Source organism: Geotrypetes seraphini, chromosome 2 (assembly GCF_902459505.1).
Source record: "Geotrypetes seraphini chromosome 2, aGeoSer1.1, whole genome shotgun sequence".
Lineage (NCBI taxonomy): Eukaryota > Metazoa > Chordata > Amphibia > Gymnophiona > Dermophiidae > Geotrypetes > Geotrypetes seraphini.
This window is the reverse complement of record NC_047085.1, coordinates 171,687,583-171,707,526: the sequence shown is the minus strand read 5'-3', so window position 1 is coordinate 171,707,526 and position 19,944 is coordinate 171,687,583. Positions and strand designations below refer to the sequence as shown.

The window sequence follows — 19,944 nt, the reverse complement described above, 5'->3', positions numbered from 1 at the left end:
GCTGACTCTCAAGCCCAAGATTACTTGGAGGAGGCAAAGTCTGAAGCTCTCCCCCCCCCCCCCCAGCGTGCTATGGCACATGGTACACAATTGCTGATCTGGCACAATCAATGTCCACATTCAACATATTAGGGGCTGGGGAGTCCATTCCAAATGATTTTGTGTCAAATCAAGGGGTTTTTGAGGCAGAAAGAAAAGACTGATTTTAAAATCCAAGATGGCCGCTATCACGAATTCGTGCCAAAAACGGCAAAAATAAAAAAAAATAAAAAATAACGATTTGGGGTCTGGGGAAGTGGGGGACCTGAACCCTACCCTCAGAAACTGTGAAAAATGATTTTAAAATCATTTTATAAGCCATTCCTGAAAGTACCCATAGGAGATAATGGAAGTTTACTCACAGTAAGCAGTGCCAGACTGTCAGCAGCTTTAAACAGCATTTGAATGGAGGAAAAGGATTTTCTGCCTCTAAAACAGCTCCAAATGGATCCAGACTTGAAATCTTCGCATTACCAGCCGGCCAGACACAGACTATGATCTCCGCCCCCACGGATCCTCATCCATGTGCTCAGGGGCAGGAAATGCAGCCTACACCTTGAAACACTCCAGATACATACAGCCTGCTCTTGAAACCCGTGATAAGGTCACTGGCAAGCAGACTCCCAGGGGAAGGGACTGAGTCTAGAAATGGTGGCACACAGTAGGCTGGCTCCACAGATCTACCAGAGTTTCTATGTGAAGCAGTAGTCTGGCACCACGGGACTGCATCCTTTCCTCCAACAGGGGTCTCAAGGCACTGAATCCACCGAGAAAATGAACTTTAAGTGAAAAAGAAGCAGAGCAACATCAAAAAACTTCTGCACAGATTGCTTGCAGAAATTATAACCGGATAAGTTTGCTAGCTCAGAAAAGTTTGTGGATTTCTGCAACTCCTGGATTGCGGGTTGGGACTGAACACCTAGGGCAGTGATGGCCAACCTTTTTGAGCCCGAGTGCCCAAACTGCTGCACAAAACCAAAGAATTTCTTCAAAGTGCCAGCACGTCAATTAAACCTTAATAACAAGATTTTAGTATCTAAAAACTCTTTATAAAGTTGCCTGAACTATGTAACATCATTTTTAAAGGTTGGAATCTTTGTATTGTCAGAGAATCAATTTGATTCACAATCCTTTGGTTTTCATTTCAATTTATTGGCAATTTATAATGTTTTAATGATTTCATTCAATTTAATGAATTTAGGAAGAATTTGATTCAGTTCCACAATATATTTTAAATGTATTATTCACATAACATGTCAAATGTATCCTGAGTAAAAAAAAAGATAAACTTCTTAAAACTGTTAACTGTGTCAAGACTCTGTGTGTATTCCCAAAGAGTCTATACATGTTTTTTTGTAAAATTTACAATCAAATTAGAAAATAGTTAAATCATTACATTTCTAATAATATGATGTAAAGAAAACAAAAGAGCTTTCAATTAAACCAACCGTTTTTATTGGAAATTCCAGATTGGAATACAACAGGGCCATGTAAAGTCCCTTTTTTAAATAATATTTAAATAACTTAGAAAGTGTCTTAACTGCAAACTGAAAACACTGCTTCATGTAAACATATGCATTGGGCATGCTCTGAAAAAAATTAATGTGATTTTTGTTGTTGCATGCATGCTGATAACTTGTCAATCCTTGGCTCATAGTGCGTTAATTTCAGAGCAACACATGCAGCACTCATGTCATCCGTTAATCTGTTTCTAGCATCAGATTTTATATGATTCAAAGCCGAAAACAGCTGCTCACAAGCATAGGGTGACCCAAACAAAGTAAGAAGAGCAATCCCAAGTGCTTTCATGGACTTAAAATTGTCTGGCAGAGAATTCCACGCTTTTAGGATTTCATTTTCAGAACTGCTAGCAGTGATTTCATTTGTCACCCTTTCACACTCAATACGTTCAAGAGCTGCACGCAGGTCATTGAATTTACTTTTCCAGATAGAGCTTTCTTGAAATTCCAGTAGCTCCATTTCCAAATTTTGAATATCCAACCACTGTAATCAGGAAAGATCAAGATCTTCAAATGTGGACTTTTCTGGGGAAGTTATAAATGAAAGGGTTGTCTCCATCTTACGGAACTGAGAAAATCTTTTACTAAAATTCTCCTTTGCTTCGGCTACAATGGTGGAATATGCTTTGTAGATTTCCTGGTATTTTTTATGACTGTCCACAAATGTTGTAGAATTATCCAAATGTATTTTTAGGTTGGGAAAATATTTTAGCTGTCCACTCTCAAGGTCTTTTTCAAAAACATGCAATTTTCTCTCAAAAGCTTTGATGTCACTAAACATGCTTTCTGCTGTTTTTCCCATGCCTTGTAATTTTTTGTTTAGTACATTAAAGTGGTTAGTAAAATCTGTAAAGAACATGAGGTTGGTAAGCCAGGCCATGTTGGTGAGTTGAGGATAGTCTTCCCCCTTTTCGTTCATAAATAGCCTAACTTCTTACAAGCAGGCCACAAATCTCTCTAACACTCGTCCTCTGCTCAGCCACTGGACATTATTGTACATCAGTAAAGTGTTATATTGTGCCTGAACCTCATCAAGAAGGGCTTGAAATTGTTGAAAATTAAGAGCACGCGCCATGATGAAGTTCACCATTTTTGTTACATCTTTGAGGACATCGTCAAGTTTTTTGCTGCTTTCTTTGGCGCAGAGAGCCTCTTGATGTATTATGCAGTGAAATTGAATCAGTGGATGTTTTGCTTCCTTAGCAAAGAAATGAATGAATCCTGATGTTGTCCCCACCATGCTAGGTGCTCCATCGCTAGTAACTGAAACCACTTTTTCTGGACTTATGTCTAGTGATGAAAAAGCCTCCATCACAGCATTGTGGATATCTATCCCTTGTGTTCTTCCAGGCAAATACAGCAGTTTTACCAGCTCTTCTCTCATGATGTCACCAGTAGCATAACGCAAAATGAGCGCTAGTCTTGCATGGTTAGTAATATCTGTACTTTCATCCAAGCACATGGAGTAGAAGGGTGCTTTTTGTAAGTCGCAAGTAAGCTGTTGACTAACATCAGCAGCCATTCGCAGAACCCTATCTTTTGCAGTATTTCTGCTTAGCGGCATCTCAGAGATGCGCTGCACAATTTTATCCTTGTTTTGGAAATCATGGAAGAGTGAATTACTCCCAGCCAAAATTGCCTTTTTGATAAAATCTCCATCAGAGAGGGGCTTACCATGTTTTGCCATGCACAGTGAAATTTGAAAGCTGGCAACTGTAAGATGATTAGTTTTTGAAAGATAGTTGCTAAAACTAAGAGACTGGGAGTGATATTTCTTTAATTTTCCTACAAGGAACTCTTTTCTTTGAGCTAAACCAAGTTCAGCAACACTGTTATGGTTGGTCTCAAAGTGACGTTTGACACTTGATGTGCGAGACACAACACTTTCATTACACATAATACACAATGCTTTCCCACTGCGTTCAATCACTCCATATGTCTCTGTCCAGGCCTCTTGAATGGTCTTCCACTATCTGTTTTTGCTTTTTTTGCTGTACTCATTTTCTTTGTTCAAGACTTCAAGTCTACAAAAAGATAAAATTTGTATAATAAAAAAAATCTAATAAAGTGCTGGATACAAATCCGTCCCCATAAAAAAATATGTGATTGGGGAATTTTACTAATTGTAGACATCCGTTTTGGTCAAAAAATATACTGTCCGGGTGAAAACCGGACTTGTGCAACCTGAGTGTATGGGAAAAGGACTTTTATTTTTCATTATTGGAGCCTTATTATGATGTTTACAAAAGCACTGTGAAGGGCCACATATACACTTTACTGTTTTTTGCTATATTGAGTTTTCCATAAGGTACAGCGCAGAGGATTAGTGTGTTGGTTGTTCACAGAGAGCTCAGCCCTCCTCTCAGCTTACTGAACTTCTCTATGCAATCATCATAAGCAGCTTTTTTATTTCCTCGAATTTAGCATGTCCCCCATGGAAGACACATTAACATCCCTCCATATCCTCACCTCTCTAGCATGGGAGCACTAGGAACTGTTCCTGATTACAGATGTCACATGTGGAGTCACACTACAGCCTCACTGAGTTCCTGTGACAGACTCAGTGTGAAGCTTCTCTTCCTCCCCCCACTTCCCCCTCACACACTGCCTGGCTCATAGGATACTAAGGGGAAGCCAGGCAGGCTAAACATCCACTCACAGGACAGCAGCCAGCACAGGAGGATGGGCTGCGGCCCATCGGGACAATGCCCGGTCCTCCCAATGGCCAGTCTGGCCCTGTTGCCAGGTGAGCTGCAAAGCAGACACCGGCACACTCGCCTCCCGCCGCACATCTTAGAGACTAGAGAGTTGCGCGGGGACAGAAATCCCACCCGTCCCCGCCAAAGTCTCACCCATCCCCGTGAGGAATCCCACCCATCCCCACCCGTCCCCGTGAGGAATCCCTCCGTCCCCACCCGTCCCCGCGAGGAATGTCCTCTGTCCCCGCCCGTCCCCGTGAGGAATCCCCTCCGTCCCCACCTGTCCCTATAAACTTCAGAAATAGTTATTTCATTTAATTATTCTACTGAATTAAAGGCTCTGGTAGAAACCCATTTACAAATAAGCAAAAAGACTTTATTAATTTGGAAATATTAATTGGGAAGAATACACACTTTGTAAACGGGTTTCTACCAGAGCCTCTTTTGTTTATAAATTTTTATCAACACAACTAATATACTACTTTATCCTGAAGCAAAAAAAAAGAAATAGAATTCTTTTCCTACCTTTGTTGCCTGGTTTCTGCTTTCCTCATGTTCTCATTCAGTTCCTTCCATCCACTGTCTCTCTTCCTTCTGCGTCTTCCATTTGCTCTGTTACTGTGCCTCTCCCTTTCTCCCCCCTTCCAAATTGGTCTGGCACCCATCTTCTTCCCTCCACTCCCTCATAGTCTGGCATCTGTCTTCTTCCCTGCCAGCGTCTTCTCCCCACTCTCTCGTCCCCATTTCCTTTCAGCGTCCTTCTCCACCCCCCCCCCATCTTCCCCATGGCCTTTCAGTGTCCTTCTCCACCCCTTTGTCTTCCCCATGTGCTTTCAGCGTCCTTCTCCCCCCCGTCTTCCCCATATCCTGTCAGCATCCTTCTCCCCCTTCTGTCTTCCACAAATGCTTTCAGTGTCCTTCCCCCCACCCCCACCCCGTCTTCCCCATGGCCTTTCAGCGTCCTTCTCCACCCCTTTGATTTCCCCAGTGCTTTCAGCGTCCTTCTCCCCCCTCCTTCTCTCCCGCCCCGGGTGCAGCACAGCCGGCCAGGTCCCCTTACTTTTGTGGCGCTTCCCCGACCGACAGACCGACAACAGCCCCGGTCTGACAAACCTCCTTGCCCTTAACCGCAAATCTAAATTTCCTTCTTACAGCTGCTGTAAGAAGGTAATTTAGATTCGCGGTTAAGGGCAGGGAGGTTTGTCGGAACAGGGCTGTTGTCGGTCGGTCGGGTTAGCGCCACAAAAGTAAGGGGACCTGGCCGGCTGTGCTGCACATGGGGCGGGGCGGACCGCCCCCTCCCTTGGTAGCCACTCGAGCCGCGAGGCTACTCCTCCTTACCTACCCTGCCTGCAGTACAGAGCCGAACGGAAGTCTTCCCGACGTCAGCGCTGACGTCGGAGTGAGGGAGGGCTTTGCTTAAGCCCTCCCTCCCCTCCGACGTCAGCGCTGACGTCGGGAAGACTTCCGTTCGGCTCTGTGCTGCAAGCAGAGCAGGTAGGGAGAAAAGCCGCGCGACTTAGTACATCCAGCCCCGCGAACCTCGGAGGCGTCCCCACGGGATCCCCGTGACCCGTGCAGCTCTCTATTGCGGACCTTCCCGCGTGCCAGCTGCAAGGCCTTCGCGTGCCATAGGTTCGCCATCGTTGACCTAGGGTATGGAATCCAGAAGGGATGCAACAGAAAGAGCAGGTCACAGCAGTGAGTGGAAGGGGTGTACTGCCCTTGATAATTCAAGGGGATGTGGATGGGGGGCACCATGAGATAAGTTTCCCTTGATGCTTGTTCATTTCGTTGAAAAAAATAAATTTTCAGTCTGCAATAAACTGGGTTTCTATCCAATCTATTTTTTGAGCTATCCATAATAGATATGTATACATGAAAATTAATATGCTAAATATGTCTGTCCTCCCAAATGAAACAGTCAAACTATGCCTTTGGGACAGACCCTTATTCACTATCCCACCAGGAAACTTCAAACCCAAGAGGGAATTTTCAATGGCAGGTAAGAATGGAGGCCCGCCATCTTGCATTGTTGAAGCTAAGAACATGCAAAGCTTCCAGCCACAGCAATGATAATTACTGTGGGATTTTAAGTTATGGTACTCAGGTACCATAATTTAGTATATTCCAGTGGTAATTATCCTACTGTAAAATGAAACAGTATCAAGTCATTTTACTGCCGCTTAGTAAATACCAGTAATTCACTAAATAACTTTTTTGACACAGCAGTTGTTATACAGAACTTTAATCACACAAAGACAGAGCATCCATTACAATAATGGCCTTTATAATGACTCTACCTGAGGTGGCGGTAGTCGAACTGTGAAAACCTGCAAACTGATACAAAGTTGGATATCTGATACATTGAGGTCCATCACTGAAATAAAATCAAAACCTGTTATTGTAATATACTGCTTTATCTGCAAATGGAACATCTTTATACACAATGTACCATATATTGAGCATGAGTATTCAAGTCCTGGCAAAGCTGGTTTGCCATATTGATCACTTCTGGATTTGTAACAGACTGATACACGGAACAAGAAGCATTAACAGAGCAATTCTATAAGCTTGTGGTGAAGGGGTCAGTGACCTCTATTATGATTTTAACTGAATTACTTTGCCTGAAGGAATGTGGGCCTTGTTCATTATTTTAGGATAAGTTTCATTTCCTTAGTTTGGTGCCTTTTCCTGGGAAATCACGTGTTACATTTCTATTTCTGCTGTACGAAAGTGATAATGTACCTCGCCTTCATGGACATGTTTCAAAACTGCAATGCTTAGATAAGTTGTGTATTTACTATAGGCTCATAAGGACACCCAGATGACCTATGGTATGCTTTGAATTAGGACCAATCATGAGTTGTAAAACTGTTAATAGTTAACCTATAGAAACCCCCTTGTAGCATCCAATATGTATATGAGAATGGTATAAAAGAACTTGCTTTTCCTCATTTGGACACTTCTGAGGCAGAACCTTTATTGCCCAGGAGTCCTGCATATGCTGAATAGAGATACTTTTGTACTTTCTTCACGTCTCTGTTTTTTGTGGCTGCCCAAGTGGGGAGAGTGTGGCGCAGTGGTTAAAGCTACAGCCTCAGCACCCTGGGATTGTGGGTTCAAACCCAGGCTGTTCCTTGTGACCCTGGGCAAGTCACTTAATCCTCCCAATGCCCCAGGTACATTAGATAGATTGTGAGCCCACCGGGACAGACAGGGAAAAATGTTTGAGTACCTGAATAAACTCATGTAAAACCGTTCTGAACTCTCCTGGGAGAATGGTATAGAAAATTGAATAAATAAATAGAAATAAAATAGAAAAAATAAAACCTTTCAGTGCCACTTACACATGTCAAAGGCACTGTTAATTGGCAATTTCACACATAAGTTCACTAGATGCTATTATATAAAGTAGCGCCTAAGTGCATAACTGCATGGGCAGACGTGTATCTTATAGAATATTACAATATGCTATTATGCTAAAATAAGAGCATCTATAATATCAGTTGCAGGCACATTATTATGGAATAAGTTGACAGGACAGCTGAGGCTGCTTTCTGATCTTCAAAAATTTAAGAAATTGCTGCAAACAACTTTGCTTGTGGAGGCATTCTCTTGAATGAATTAGGATTCTGACTGTAAATGCTTGAGATGCAGTTATCTATTTGTCTATGTGTTAGTTACATGCTGATTATGTTTATTTTTATGCAAACTGCTTAGGTTGAAGTAATTAGAAATTTTATTAATAAATATTATCAGTTGTGTGTATTTGGCACACTTTGGCATGGCCATTTACATCTGCCATTGACTTGGCATAACGGGTTACACCTAAGTTTTAGTGTGCCAGTGTGGTTAGTGCAAGTACACTACACTCCTCCCTCAATATTCGTGGGAGTTAGGGGCAGAGCCGGCCCGCGAATATTGAAAATTCACAAATAACTGTTGAGCTGACTCTGACCCACCCCCGCTTCCCCCCCAGCATCTCGGACCTTACCTGGTGGTCTAGCGGTCTTTCAGGGCAGGAGCGATCTACTTACGCTCCTGCCCCATGCAGATCATTCATCCAAAATGGCTGCCGTGAGTTCCTATAGTCTCAAGAGACTATGATGGGAATGATCTGCATGGGGCAGGAGCGTAAGAAGGTCGCTCCTGCCACGAAAGACCGCTAGACCACCAGGTAAGGTCCGGGGCGGTCCAGACCACCAGGTAAGGTCCGGGGCGGTCCAGGAGGCGGGAGGGAGGTGATTCCAATTTTAGGAAATCGCAAATAATCGAAATTGCGAGTCCTAAAACCGCGAATCGGGAGAGGGGAGTGTACTACTTATTTCTATAATGCCATTAGATATACATAGATGTACATTAAACATTTAAGAGACAGTCCCTGCTCAGTAGAACTTAAAATCTAATCACTATAATGACTTAGGCATGACTAAGGGTCTGTTTTACAAAGCTGTGCTAGCGGCTGCCGCAAGGCAACAGCCCCGAAGCCCTTTAAATCTGTATGGGCTTTGGGGCCGTTACTGTGCTGCAGCCGCTAGCGTAGCTTTGTAAAACAGGCCCTAAGTAAAGTTAAAGAACTGGTGCTAAGTGCGCTCCATTGTAGCACCTACATTGAGGCACCAAGTTATAGAATTGCCTCTTAAGCATTTCTTTAGGGATGCATATTCATTAATATGCATTCAATTCATTTAAGGTATCTTAAAAAATTTAGTGAAAGCAAAATTGATTTAACACACAGGGCTCCTTTTACAAAGGTGCGCTAGCGTTTTTAGCGCACGCACAAGATTAGTGTGCGCTAGCCAAAAAATTACCACCTGCTTATAAGGAGGCAGTAGCGGCTAGCGCGCACGCACTAAAACCGCTAGCGCACCTTTGTAAAAGGAGCCCACTATAACCTAAAAATTAACATGTGTATAATCAACTTCCATGCATTAATGTTCTAACGCAGGTTACAAAATGTTTATTAATAAGAAACCTATGAGAAGAGACTTGTTGACCTCAATATATATATATCCTAGAGAAAAGGAGGTATAGAGGGGATATGATACAGATATTTAAATATATTAATATGGAAACTAATCTTTTCAGAGCCTCCGTAGGAGCTGCATTTCCCCCCAGTGGGCCCCTCTGAAAGGACTGCATGTGTTGGAAGAAACATCCTCTGAAAGGAAAAGAGGCTGCACTCTGGCCAGGGCGGTACCCAAAAGTCACCCAAACGTCCCCAGGCAGAACCACCTCATGAAGCCTGGCGAGGTTGCTCCTCTGGTAACCGAGGCATCTTACTGAGTCACTCAAGGTCTGAACCAGCTTATCTAACTCCTCTCCAAAGTGAAAGGAGTCCTGAAAGGGAAACTTACTGAGCTTAGCCTTAGATTCTGCATCTGCCGACCACCCCCAAAACCACAGGGTACGGCAGGCCACTACACCGAGAGCCATGGACATGGCTGAAGCATGCCACAGATCATACATGGCATCAGATAGATAAGAAGCTCCCAGCTCAATCTTAGCTACTTCCTGATCCACTGAGGACCAGTCAGCTGACTAACGGTCAAAGACTCTCTTAGACCACCAGAAACAAGCCTGGGCTACCAGATTGCCCAAAATCACCGCCTGGACAGCCAGGGCAGCTACATCAAAACTTAATTTAAGCAGAGCCTCCATTTTATGGGCCTGAGGGTCTCTCAGGGCTGAACCATCTTTCACCTGCAGAGTATGTTTGCGTACAATAGCAGAGACCACCACATTGACCACAGGAGACTTGAAGGTATCTTTATCCCCATCACGAATGGGGAAGAGTCTGGCCATGGACCACGCCAAGCAAAAAGGCACGTCTCAACTCTCCACTGAGTGTGCACTACATCCCAAATATCATGATGCATAGGGAAAAAGCAGAATGCTGACTGGATTCCTCTAAGAGGGTCCACAACCGTAGCTTTCTCTTCAAAGTGTAACTATTGGCTTCATTTCCCTTACTAAAGAGGACAAAATATTTTACCTTTGAAAGTGGGAAGTGTTATTCTACTTACCAACAGCACACTGCTTGCCAATTTGTGACAGAAAATCTTGTCCTAAACGGAAACAAAACAGTGATTTGGTTGTTTTCCAAATCCCTTTAGGGCAGTGGTCTCAAACTCGCGGCCCGGGGGCCACATGCGGCCCACAAGGTACTATTTTGAGGCTCTCAGTATGTTTATCATAATCACAAAAGTAAAATAAAACAGTTTCTTGATCATATGTCTCTTTAGCTATAAATTATAATATTATTAAGACTTAGCCAAAAGGAAAGATTTATAAACTATATAGAGTTTTACCTCATGTAAAATTGTCTTTTTAAAATAATTTTTATTGAGAAAGCAGCCAGCACAATAACAAGAAAACAGAGGCTACAACACAATAGTAATGAAGAACAAAACAAGCTGACCTGGGAGGGCAACAGTAAAGCTCAACCATGAAAGGACAGAAGTAAAACACCAACAAATAAATGCTATGTGCGTACAGTACAGACATACAATATCAATGTTGTTAGCAAACTTAGTGTGACCCCCCTCCATATGGGTACATAACTGAGGCGTTTAGAAGGCACCCTCCGGGAAACAAATCAAGGCTGCCTTAACCTTTTAGGATGAATGGACTCCTCGTCCCATGCACGCCCACCACCAGTCCAATGCATACTTTCCAGCAATACACACCATACTAACCACACCAGCCAAACCCCATTCAAACCCCCACATACTCACCACCCATACACACCCCAATCATACTGGCCTGAGAGAGAGCATATAGGCATCTGCGAGCCCACGAGATCCTTCAGAACAGATTCGGGGCGAGGTAGCAGACACATCCACCTCGGCTGCGGTTCGGAATGCCCTCCACAGAGAAACAAAGACGTTTATCGGTAGATATAGCAGAATGGTATGTATGTATCTCAAAGGAGGTAATCTCTTTCATCTTTTGTATCCACTGCGGAAAGGATGCAGGCGTCGGGCTCACCCAATGTTGTAACAAAAGTTTTTTCATAAACAATACCGCGGTGTAGAGAAAGTTCCTGTGTGGGAAAGCAAACCCCCTCTGAAGGAGCTCCCTTTGGTCCCCTAGCAGCAACAAGCCATATTCCCGAGGCACCCGTCGCCCAACCAAGTCATCCAGAAAGGGTCATTTCTTTAATAAGACATTAACTATTTTTTCTGAGGCCCTCCAAGTACCTACAAATCCAAAATGTGGCCCTGCAAAGGGTTTGAGTTTGAGACCACTGCTTTAGGGAGTAATTTTAAAGTTTGCATTTAAAGTTTGGGGGTTTCCAATACATATTGGTTCAAATGTGTAAACGTTGGTCTTTTTAATATGCATTTCCCCAACAACTAGTAAGATTGCTTGCTAGGTGGGGGAATAAAAAGAGAAAGACAAGACATTATATCTACCTGGGACATGTTATTTAATTATTTCAGTAGTAACAAAGGCAAATATCTAAAGAATTTGAGGTTCTCATACTAAGACAAATAGTGAATATAGTGTTATCTATCCAAAAATATGTGTTGTAGAACCAATACAAAATATTAAGACAATTCTAATACAGTTTTCACTTTCTGGCATTACCCACACATTAACAAATGTTTAAAAAGTTTTGGTCAAACATCACTCTTTTATACACCATAATCAGTATGTTGACTGGTTTACCTGTTTATTTTTTTTTTATTGACCTTGCATGAAAACACAATGGATTTTTCAGACAAGCTGATATGAATTCTTTGTACATTTTCCATATTCTGAAGTCTGTTTTTTTTAATCCTAGATGTTAACTGAAGCAGGTTTAATTTAGGACATCCTTCATTTTAGCTTTGACGTTTCTTCCTCTTCGGTAATCACTGTTGAACATCCAGATTTTGGGGTCTCCCTAGTCCTGCCCAAAATATGTCCCACTACATGTCCCCTTGCTATTTAGACGTACTGCAGTGTTGAACGCCCTTTTTTTGTGTAATCAGGGGTAGCCTTCATGCTCCACATTGCTAGGAGTACTGGGGCACGAGTCTCCCCTATCTATGATTTGGGGAATTATAATTGATGATAGCAGTCCCTAGTAGTGCTGCCCGATTCAGGAAAAAAAATTTGATTTGATTTCATTTGATTCGATTCAGCCTATTGAATCGATTTTTCAATTCGATTTTCCTGGCAAAGTGGTTGTTTTTTTCAAACATCCTGGTGGGTTTATTTTATAGCCTCTTCACCCCCTTTGCCCTCTCCTACCCACACTGGCGCTGTGGTGTAAACAAAATAAAACAAAAAAGACTTTTCCTCTCTCTGTTAAATCCTAGCTTATGTTTGCGGTTTAACACCAGCTCTGGAAGGATACACATTTCAAATCTGACATATTGTAATAAAAAAAAGAAAATAAAATTATTTTTTCTACCTTTTGTTGTCTGGTCATTATTCAAATCTTGTTGGTCACAGGCTCTGGTTGTCTTCTGATAACTCGCTTGCCAGGGTCTCCTTCTTTCTTCTTTCTCCGTGCTAACCATCCATTTAACATCTCTGTCCTTCCCTTCCGTTTCCCTTCCCCAGAGGTCTGGCATTTTCCCTTTTTTCATCTCCATCCATGCAGTTGCAGCGATGGACCCCACCATACCCAGATCTACCATCTCTCCTTTTCTCAACTACCCTTTCATCCAGCATCTCTCCCTCCATCTCCAGTGTAACATTTCTCTTTCCCTCCTTTCTGCCTCCCCATCCATTTGCCCTCTCCATGAGTCCAATACTTTCTGCCTCCTGCACGCTTTCTCTCTCTGTCCTTGCCTCTTCCCTCAAGTGGCAACCCTCCTTCCCACCCCCCTACCCAACATGCTCTCTCCCCCATGCACCATCTCACCCTCTCTTCAGTGTGTAGCACTTGTCCTTTCCCTCCCTTTCTGCCAGGTCAAATGGCACCTCATCTTCCTTCCTTTTACCTCCCCCTTGTCCAGCAGTACCCCTTCTCCCTTCCCTGCTCCCCCTGTCCAGCAGTACCCCTTTCCTGCTTCCCCTGTCCAGAAGTACTCCTTCCCTTCTGTGCTCCCCCTGTCCAGCAATACCCCATCTCCCTTCCCTCCCTCCGTGTACTTCTAGACCAGGGCCCTACTCCCCCGAAGGCCTGCCCCTGCTGAAGGTCTGGCCCGACCCCCCAAAGGCCTGTATGTTTTCCCCCTTCTTTGCAGGTCCTCCAGCTTCCCCGGGCCTCCTGCTTTTACCGAAGCCTGCAGAGAGGATCGCAGGTGCTCTAGCGGTAAGAGCGGAAGGCCAGGGGGGAAGCCAGAAGATGCAGCAAAGAGTGCCAAAGCACGGAACAAGGTAAAACCAGGATTTCTGCAGCTCTTCCCAACTGACCCTCCCCCCTAGCCCCCTAAAGGAGGAGTGGCAGCGGCAGGCCAGCAAGAGGCAGCACTGCTGCTCCTGCTTTAGGAAGGCACGGGGAGGCGGGTTGGTCACCGAATTGGCCAGACCGATTTTTTTTTTTTTTAAATCAAATTGATTCAAATCAATTCTCCCAAAGTGAATCAATTTGAATCGAAAATCGGGCAGCACTAGTTCCTAGGCTTAGGGCTGCCAAAGGTGGTTGGTATATAAAGCACAGTTACTTACCGTAACAGGTGTTATCCAGGGACAGCAGGCATATATTCTCACATGTGGGTGACGTCATCTACGGAGCCCCAGCGCGGACAGCTTTTCAAGCAAACTTGCTAGAAGTTTCAAGTTTGCACACTGCACCACGCATGTGCATGCCTTCTCGCCCACTAGAGGGCGCATCCCACCTCGTGGTCCTCAGTTCCATTACTAGCATAGAAGCCATCCCCGGGGAGGCGGGCGGGTTGTGAGAATATATGCCTGCTGTCCCTGGATAACACCTGTTACGGTAAGTAACTGTGCTTTATCCCAGGACAAGCAGGCATGATATTCTCACATGTGGGTGACCTCCAAGCCAACTAAAAAAAAAGGGCAGGTGGGAGGATGGCAATTTAGGAAAACAGATTTTGTAAAACTGACTGGCCAAACCGGCCGTCACTCCTGGATAAAGTGTCCAGACAGTAATGAGAGGTGAACGTATGAACCGAAGACCAAGTGGCAGCCTTACATATGTCCTCCATAGGAGTGGATCGGAGGAAAGCCACTGAAGCTGCCATCGCTCGGACCTTATGCCCCGTGACTCGACCCGGGGGCGGGAGTCCAGCCTGAGCATAGCAAAAGGAAATGCAAGCAGCCAACCAGTTAGACAGAGTGCGCTTGGAAACCGGATGCCCTAATCGATTGGGATCGAAGGACAAAAACAATTGAGGAACCTTCCGATGAGACCTGGTGCGTTGAAGGTAATATGCCAACGCCCTCTTACAGTCAAGCGTGTGAAGCGCCGTCTCGCCAGGATGGGAGTGGGGCTTAGGAAAGAACACAGGAAGGACAATGGACTGATTGAGGTGGAAATCAGAAACAACTTTAGGTACAAACTTCGGATGGGTGCGGAGAACCACCTTGTCATGATGGAAGACAGTGAAAGGAGGGTCCGCAACCAAGGCTTGCAACTCCCCAATCCGCCTAGCGGAGGTGAGGGCAATCAGAAACACCACCTTCCAAGTCAGAAATTTCAAGAGAGACTTGTTGAGTGGCTCAAAAGGAGGTTTCATCAGTTGAGCCAAAACCACATTCAAATTCCACACGACTGAAGGAGGCTTAAGAGGGGGACAAACCCTGAGTAACCCTTTCATGAAGCGTGTCACCAAAGGATGGAGAGACAGAGGGCGGCCATCCAGATGTTGATGGAAGGCAGAAATAGCACTAAGATGAACACGCACCGAAGTGGTTTTCAGGCCAGAGTGCGACAGGTGGAATAAATAGTCCAAAACCGAGGACACCGGAACCGACACCGGGTCCAGGTGAAAAGACGAACACCAGGTAGAGAACCTGGTCCATTTCTGCGAATAACAAAGCCTCGTCGAAATCTTGCGTGAGGCTTCCAATACCTCCCTCACCGATTGAGACAGATCAGGCGCAGTTAGGGAGCAAGAAACCAGGCTGTCAGGTGTAATGACTGCAGATTGGGATGTAACATGGATCCTTGACTCTGTGACAGCAGAGAAGGAAACACAGGCAGAAGAAGAGGCTCCCTGACACTGAGCTGAAGCAGTAGGGAGAACCAGTGCTGACGCGGCCACCGAGGTGCAATGAGAATCATCGTGGCCGTGGACGATTTCAGATGTACTAACGTTCGCATGATCAGAGGAAAAGGAGGGAACGCATACAGGAACCTCCCCTCCCAATCGAGAAGAAAGACATCGGCCTCCAGACGGTCCCGCGAGTACATCCGAGAACAATACAGGGGCAGTTTGTGGGTCTCCGGTGAGGCAAACAGATCCACCTGCGGCGTTCCCCAGCGAGTGAAAACCTCGCGCAGAACTGCGGAGTGTAGAGTCCACTCGTGCGGTTGCAGAAGTCGACTGAGTTTGTCTGCCAGACAATTCAGTTCTCCTTGGATGTAGACCGCCCGAAGGAAGATGTTCCGGGAGACCGCCCACTCCCAAAGGCGAAGAGCCTCCGAGCAGAGGGGCCAAGAGCCCGTTCCACCCTGCTTGTTCACATAGTACATTGCCACTTGATTGTCCGTGCGGACGAGGACAACCTGATTCCGCACTATGTGAACGAATGCTCGGAGTGCTAGAAAGATGGCTCGAAGCTCTAGCACGTTGATGTGACACCGACGGTCCTCGGCAGACCACAGGCCCTGCGTGCGAAGACCGTCGATGTGGGCTCCCCAAGCGTACTCCGAGGAGTCTGTGGTCAGAACCTTGCGAAACTGAGGGGTGAGAAACAGTAAACCCTTGGACAGATGTGAAGAGTTTGTCCACCAACGCAGCGATTTCCGCAAAAGCGGAGTCACCGCAATGAGGCGAGATACTGGATCGCACTCCTGACGCCACTGGAAAGCGAGGGTCCATTGTGGGATCCTCAGATGCAGCCTGGCAAACGGAGCGATGTGGACCGTCGACGCCATATGCCCGAGCAGTATCATCATGCGGTGGGCCGACACCACCGATAGTTGAGAAACCTGACGGCCCATCCGGACCAAGGCTTCCAACCGCTGGGGCGGGAGATAGGAGCGCAGGCGCACCGTGTCCAGCACCGCGCCTATAAATTGAAGAGACTGAGCCGGGCACAACTGAGATTTTGGAAAGTTTATCTCGAACCCGAGGCTCTGCAGGAAGGCAATAGACCGTCGGGTCGCTGAGATAACCCCCTCCCTGGTCGGGGCTTTGATAAGCCAATCGTCCAGGTAAGGGAACACATGAAGCCCACGAGACCTCAGGGCTGCCGCAACCACCACCATGCACTTCGTGAAGACTCGTGGAGATGAAGCCAGGCCGAAGGGCAGGACCCTGTACTGGAGGTGCAAATCCCCCACCTGGAATCGTAAAAATCTTCGGAAGGCGGGATGCACCGGAACATGGGTGTATGCTTCCTTCAAGTCGAGGGAGCACAACCAGTCCCCCTCCTCCAAAAGAGGATACAAGACCGGGAGAGACAGCATTCGAAACTTCTCCCGGACCAGGAATTTGTTGAGCTTCCTGAGGTCCAGTATGGGGCGCAGGTCCCCGGTCTTTTTTGGAACCAAAAAGTAACGGGAGTAAAACCCCGTACCCCGCTGGTCCTGGGGGACCGGTTCGACCGCCCGAAGCACCAATAGGGCCCTGGCCTCGGCCAGAAGGGTCGGCAGCTGCGATCGGTTGCAAGAGGCCAGATTTGGAGTATGGTCCGGTGGCGAGGATACAAAGTTGAGCGAGTAGCCCTCGGAGACGGTCCGGAGCACCCAAGCGTCTGAGGTTATCTCGGCCCATGCCACCCGGAAGAACCGAAGACGCCCCCCGATAGGAAGGGGTTCCTGTGATATCGCGGAGGGGAACCCGCCCCGTCCGCTCAGCCCGTCAAAAGGAAGGCGCGGGCTTAGAAGGACCCTGCGCCGGGGCTTGGGTTTGTCCCCCTCTGCCTCGCTGAGACGGACATCTCGGAGGTGGCCTTGAGAAAGCCGGGCTCGACTTCTGAGGATATCGGCGCGGCGGAGGCCGGAAAGGTTTCTGCGGCGGGGGCCTAGGTTTGGGGCGGACCAGGGATGCTAACGAGCGCTCCTGCTCTGACAACCGCTTGGTCGCCGCATCTAAGGACTCGTCAAATAACTCGGACCCCACACAAGGCAAATCTGCAAGACGTTCCTGCAGGTTTGGGTCCATGTCGAGGGTGCGAAGCCAGGCCAAGCGGCGCATGGCCACTGCGAAGGCCGACACCCTCGAAACCAGCTCAAATGCGTCATACACCGCATGAAATAGGTACAACCGCAATTGAGACAGGTTGGACATAAACTTATCGAATCCTGCTCTCTGGGAGTCCGGTAACGAGTCTCGATATTGAGGAAGGTCCTTCACCATGCCACGCAAATAGGAGGAAAAGGTGAAGGCGTAATTTAGAACCCTGGTGGCCATCAGGGAATTCGAATAGAGGCGACGGCCAAACTTGTCCAGGGTCCGCCCCTCCCTGCCGGGTGGAACCGCCGCAGAAACCCGTGAGGGCTGTGATTTCTTAAGGGCAGACTCCACCAGAAGAGACTGGTGGGAGAGCTGCGCCTTTTCGAACCCTTTAGGGGGCACCGTCCTATATTTCGCTTCCATTTTTGAAGGCACAGATGTGACTGTAAGAGGGTTTGACAAGTTCTTCAACCAGGTCTGCAGAAGGACTCCGTTGAGGGGGAGCCTAGGCACCTCTCGAGGAGGAGTGGGAAGGTCCTGTTCCTCCAAAAATTCTTTGGAGTATTGAGAACCGACCATCAGGTCTAACCCCAGGGCTCGGGCCATGTCCTGAACAAAGGAGGAAAATGAGGACGGCCTGGCCGGGGGAGACGGGGTTCTCGACCGCCCCACCGAGGAGAGGGGAGAGGCCTCATGGGAATAATGAGGATCCCTAACTGACCCCGAGTCCCAGGATCCCCTCTCCAAGGCCCTCGAGGGGGAAGGAGAAATTCTCCGCCTCGCAGAACCCTTGGGTGAGGACCCCGGGGTCCGGGGGACACTCTCCCACTTCCTCGGCGAGGCGGCACGGGAAGACTTCCCATGAGGTGATCGGAGGAGCCTCGGGTTGTCGAGGCGCAACTCCGACACCTGCAGCGCCTCGCCCCCGAGCGGCGAGGAACGATCGTGCCGAGGCGAGCCTCGCGGCCGCTTAGACTTCCTCGATCGGCGCCTCGTCCGAGGTCGCGTCGAGGGCGAGGCGTCCCGGGAAGACCCCGAGGAAGAGGAGGAAAGACGGCGCACTCTGCGCAACTTTTCCTTGGGCCTCACACTCCGCTCAGGCGGCCCCCCCGAGGTCGAGGTCATGGGCGGGGCCGAGACCGAGGTTAAGGGGGCCACAGTACCCGAGACCGAGGTCACCGAGGCCGGGGCTCCCGAGGTCGAGGGAGCCGAGGCCGGAGCCTCCGAGACCGAAGGCGCCCCGGCCGAGGTCGAGGCCGCCGGAACCGCAGCCCGCTGCAACACTTCCAGGGCCCCCGTCAGCTCCGATGAAATCAGGGCTCGAAGGAGTTCCTGGAAGGCCGGAATCCCCACGAAGGTGGGGAGTTCCGAGTCCGGAGCACACTCCCTGGAGGGCGACCTCGGTCTCGAGTATTCCCTCGGGGTGTGCGAAGTCGAGGTCCGAGGCGGGGCCGGGGTCGACCCACCCGCCTTAGCCTGAGTAGAAGATGGCTTCTTTGCTGAAGGGGATGGAACAGAGGACTTACCCGAAGCCGGCTTCCCTGTAGACGCCTTCGAAGACGAGGGCCGAGGCGAAGCCGAGGCCCCCGAGGACGCCGAGGCCGAGGTCAAGGCCGGGGCCGACGTCGAGGCCTTAGGCGGCGTGTCGACGGCGAACAATTCCGCCATTCTGGCCTTACGGCGACGGAGGGCTCTGTTTTGGAAAGTAGCACAGCGATCACACGACGCTGTCGGATGATCCGGCCCAAGACAGACAATGCACCACCGGTGAGGGTCAGTGATGGAAAGTAACCTCTCACACCGGCTGCACTTTTTAAATCCCGTAACAGGACGGGACATCAACGAAGAAGAAGAAGAAGGCCGGGAACGACCGACGTCCCGCGGCCACGGCTTCCGGGAGCCCCCGGAGCCCAACGAAAAATAAAATATTTTTTTTTTTTTTTTTTTGAAAAGAAAAGAAACGAAAAGACAAAAAAGCAGCACCGCGAACTTATTCAAATAAAAGAACAACGAAACGCGGCAGCTAGAAGGCAATACACTGGAGCTCAGATCCACAGGGCTTTCTGGCTCCGCGGAAAAAATTGAACTGAGGACCACGAGGTGGGATGCGCCCTCTAGTGGGCGAGAAGGCATGCACATGCGTGGTGCAGTGTGCAAACTTGAAACTTCTAGCAAGTTTGCTTGAAAAGCTGTCCGCGCTGGGGCTCCGTAGATGACGTCACCCACATGTGAGAATATCATGCCTGCTTGTCCTGGGATAAAATTTGATCTGCACTGTTATGGCAGGGTAAACAGAGTTCAGAAGGCAGTTGGAAACCCAGCCTTTTGGGTTCCAGCAACTTCTGTAAAACATAGTGAATGAAACCCAGGCAGTACTTGTATCTCTCTGAATGGTGGATTCAAAGAAACAAATGAGTATCATCATCAGAGGGG

The 19,944-nt window shown here is 47.5% G+C and overlaps 1 protein-coding gene across 15 annotated transcripts in view; it reads right to left on the bottom strand.

The window, feature by feature from the left end:
* Nucleotides 1–19,944, bottom strand: part of C2H18orf63 (chromosome 2 C18orf63 homolog) — a 142,654-nt gene that overhangs the window by 75,617 nt on the left and 47,093 nt on the right. For all 15 annotated transcript variants that reach the window (XM_033934300.1, XM_033934299.1, XM_033934302.1 and 12 more), the window contains 2 exons: nt 10,288–10,329; nt 6,562–6,638 (listed from right to left, as the gene is read on the bottom strand). In XM_033934300.1, coding sequence (XP_033790191.1) covers nt 6,562–6,638; nt 10,288–10,329 — 119 coding nt within the window. The remainder of the gene's footprint in view (nt 1–6,561; nt 6,639–10,287; nt 10,330–19,944) is intronic.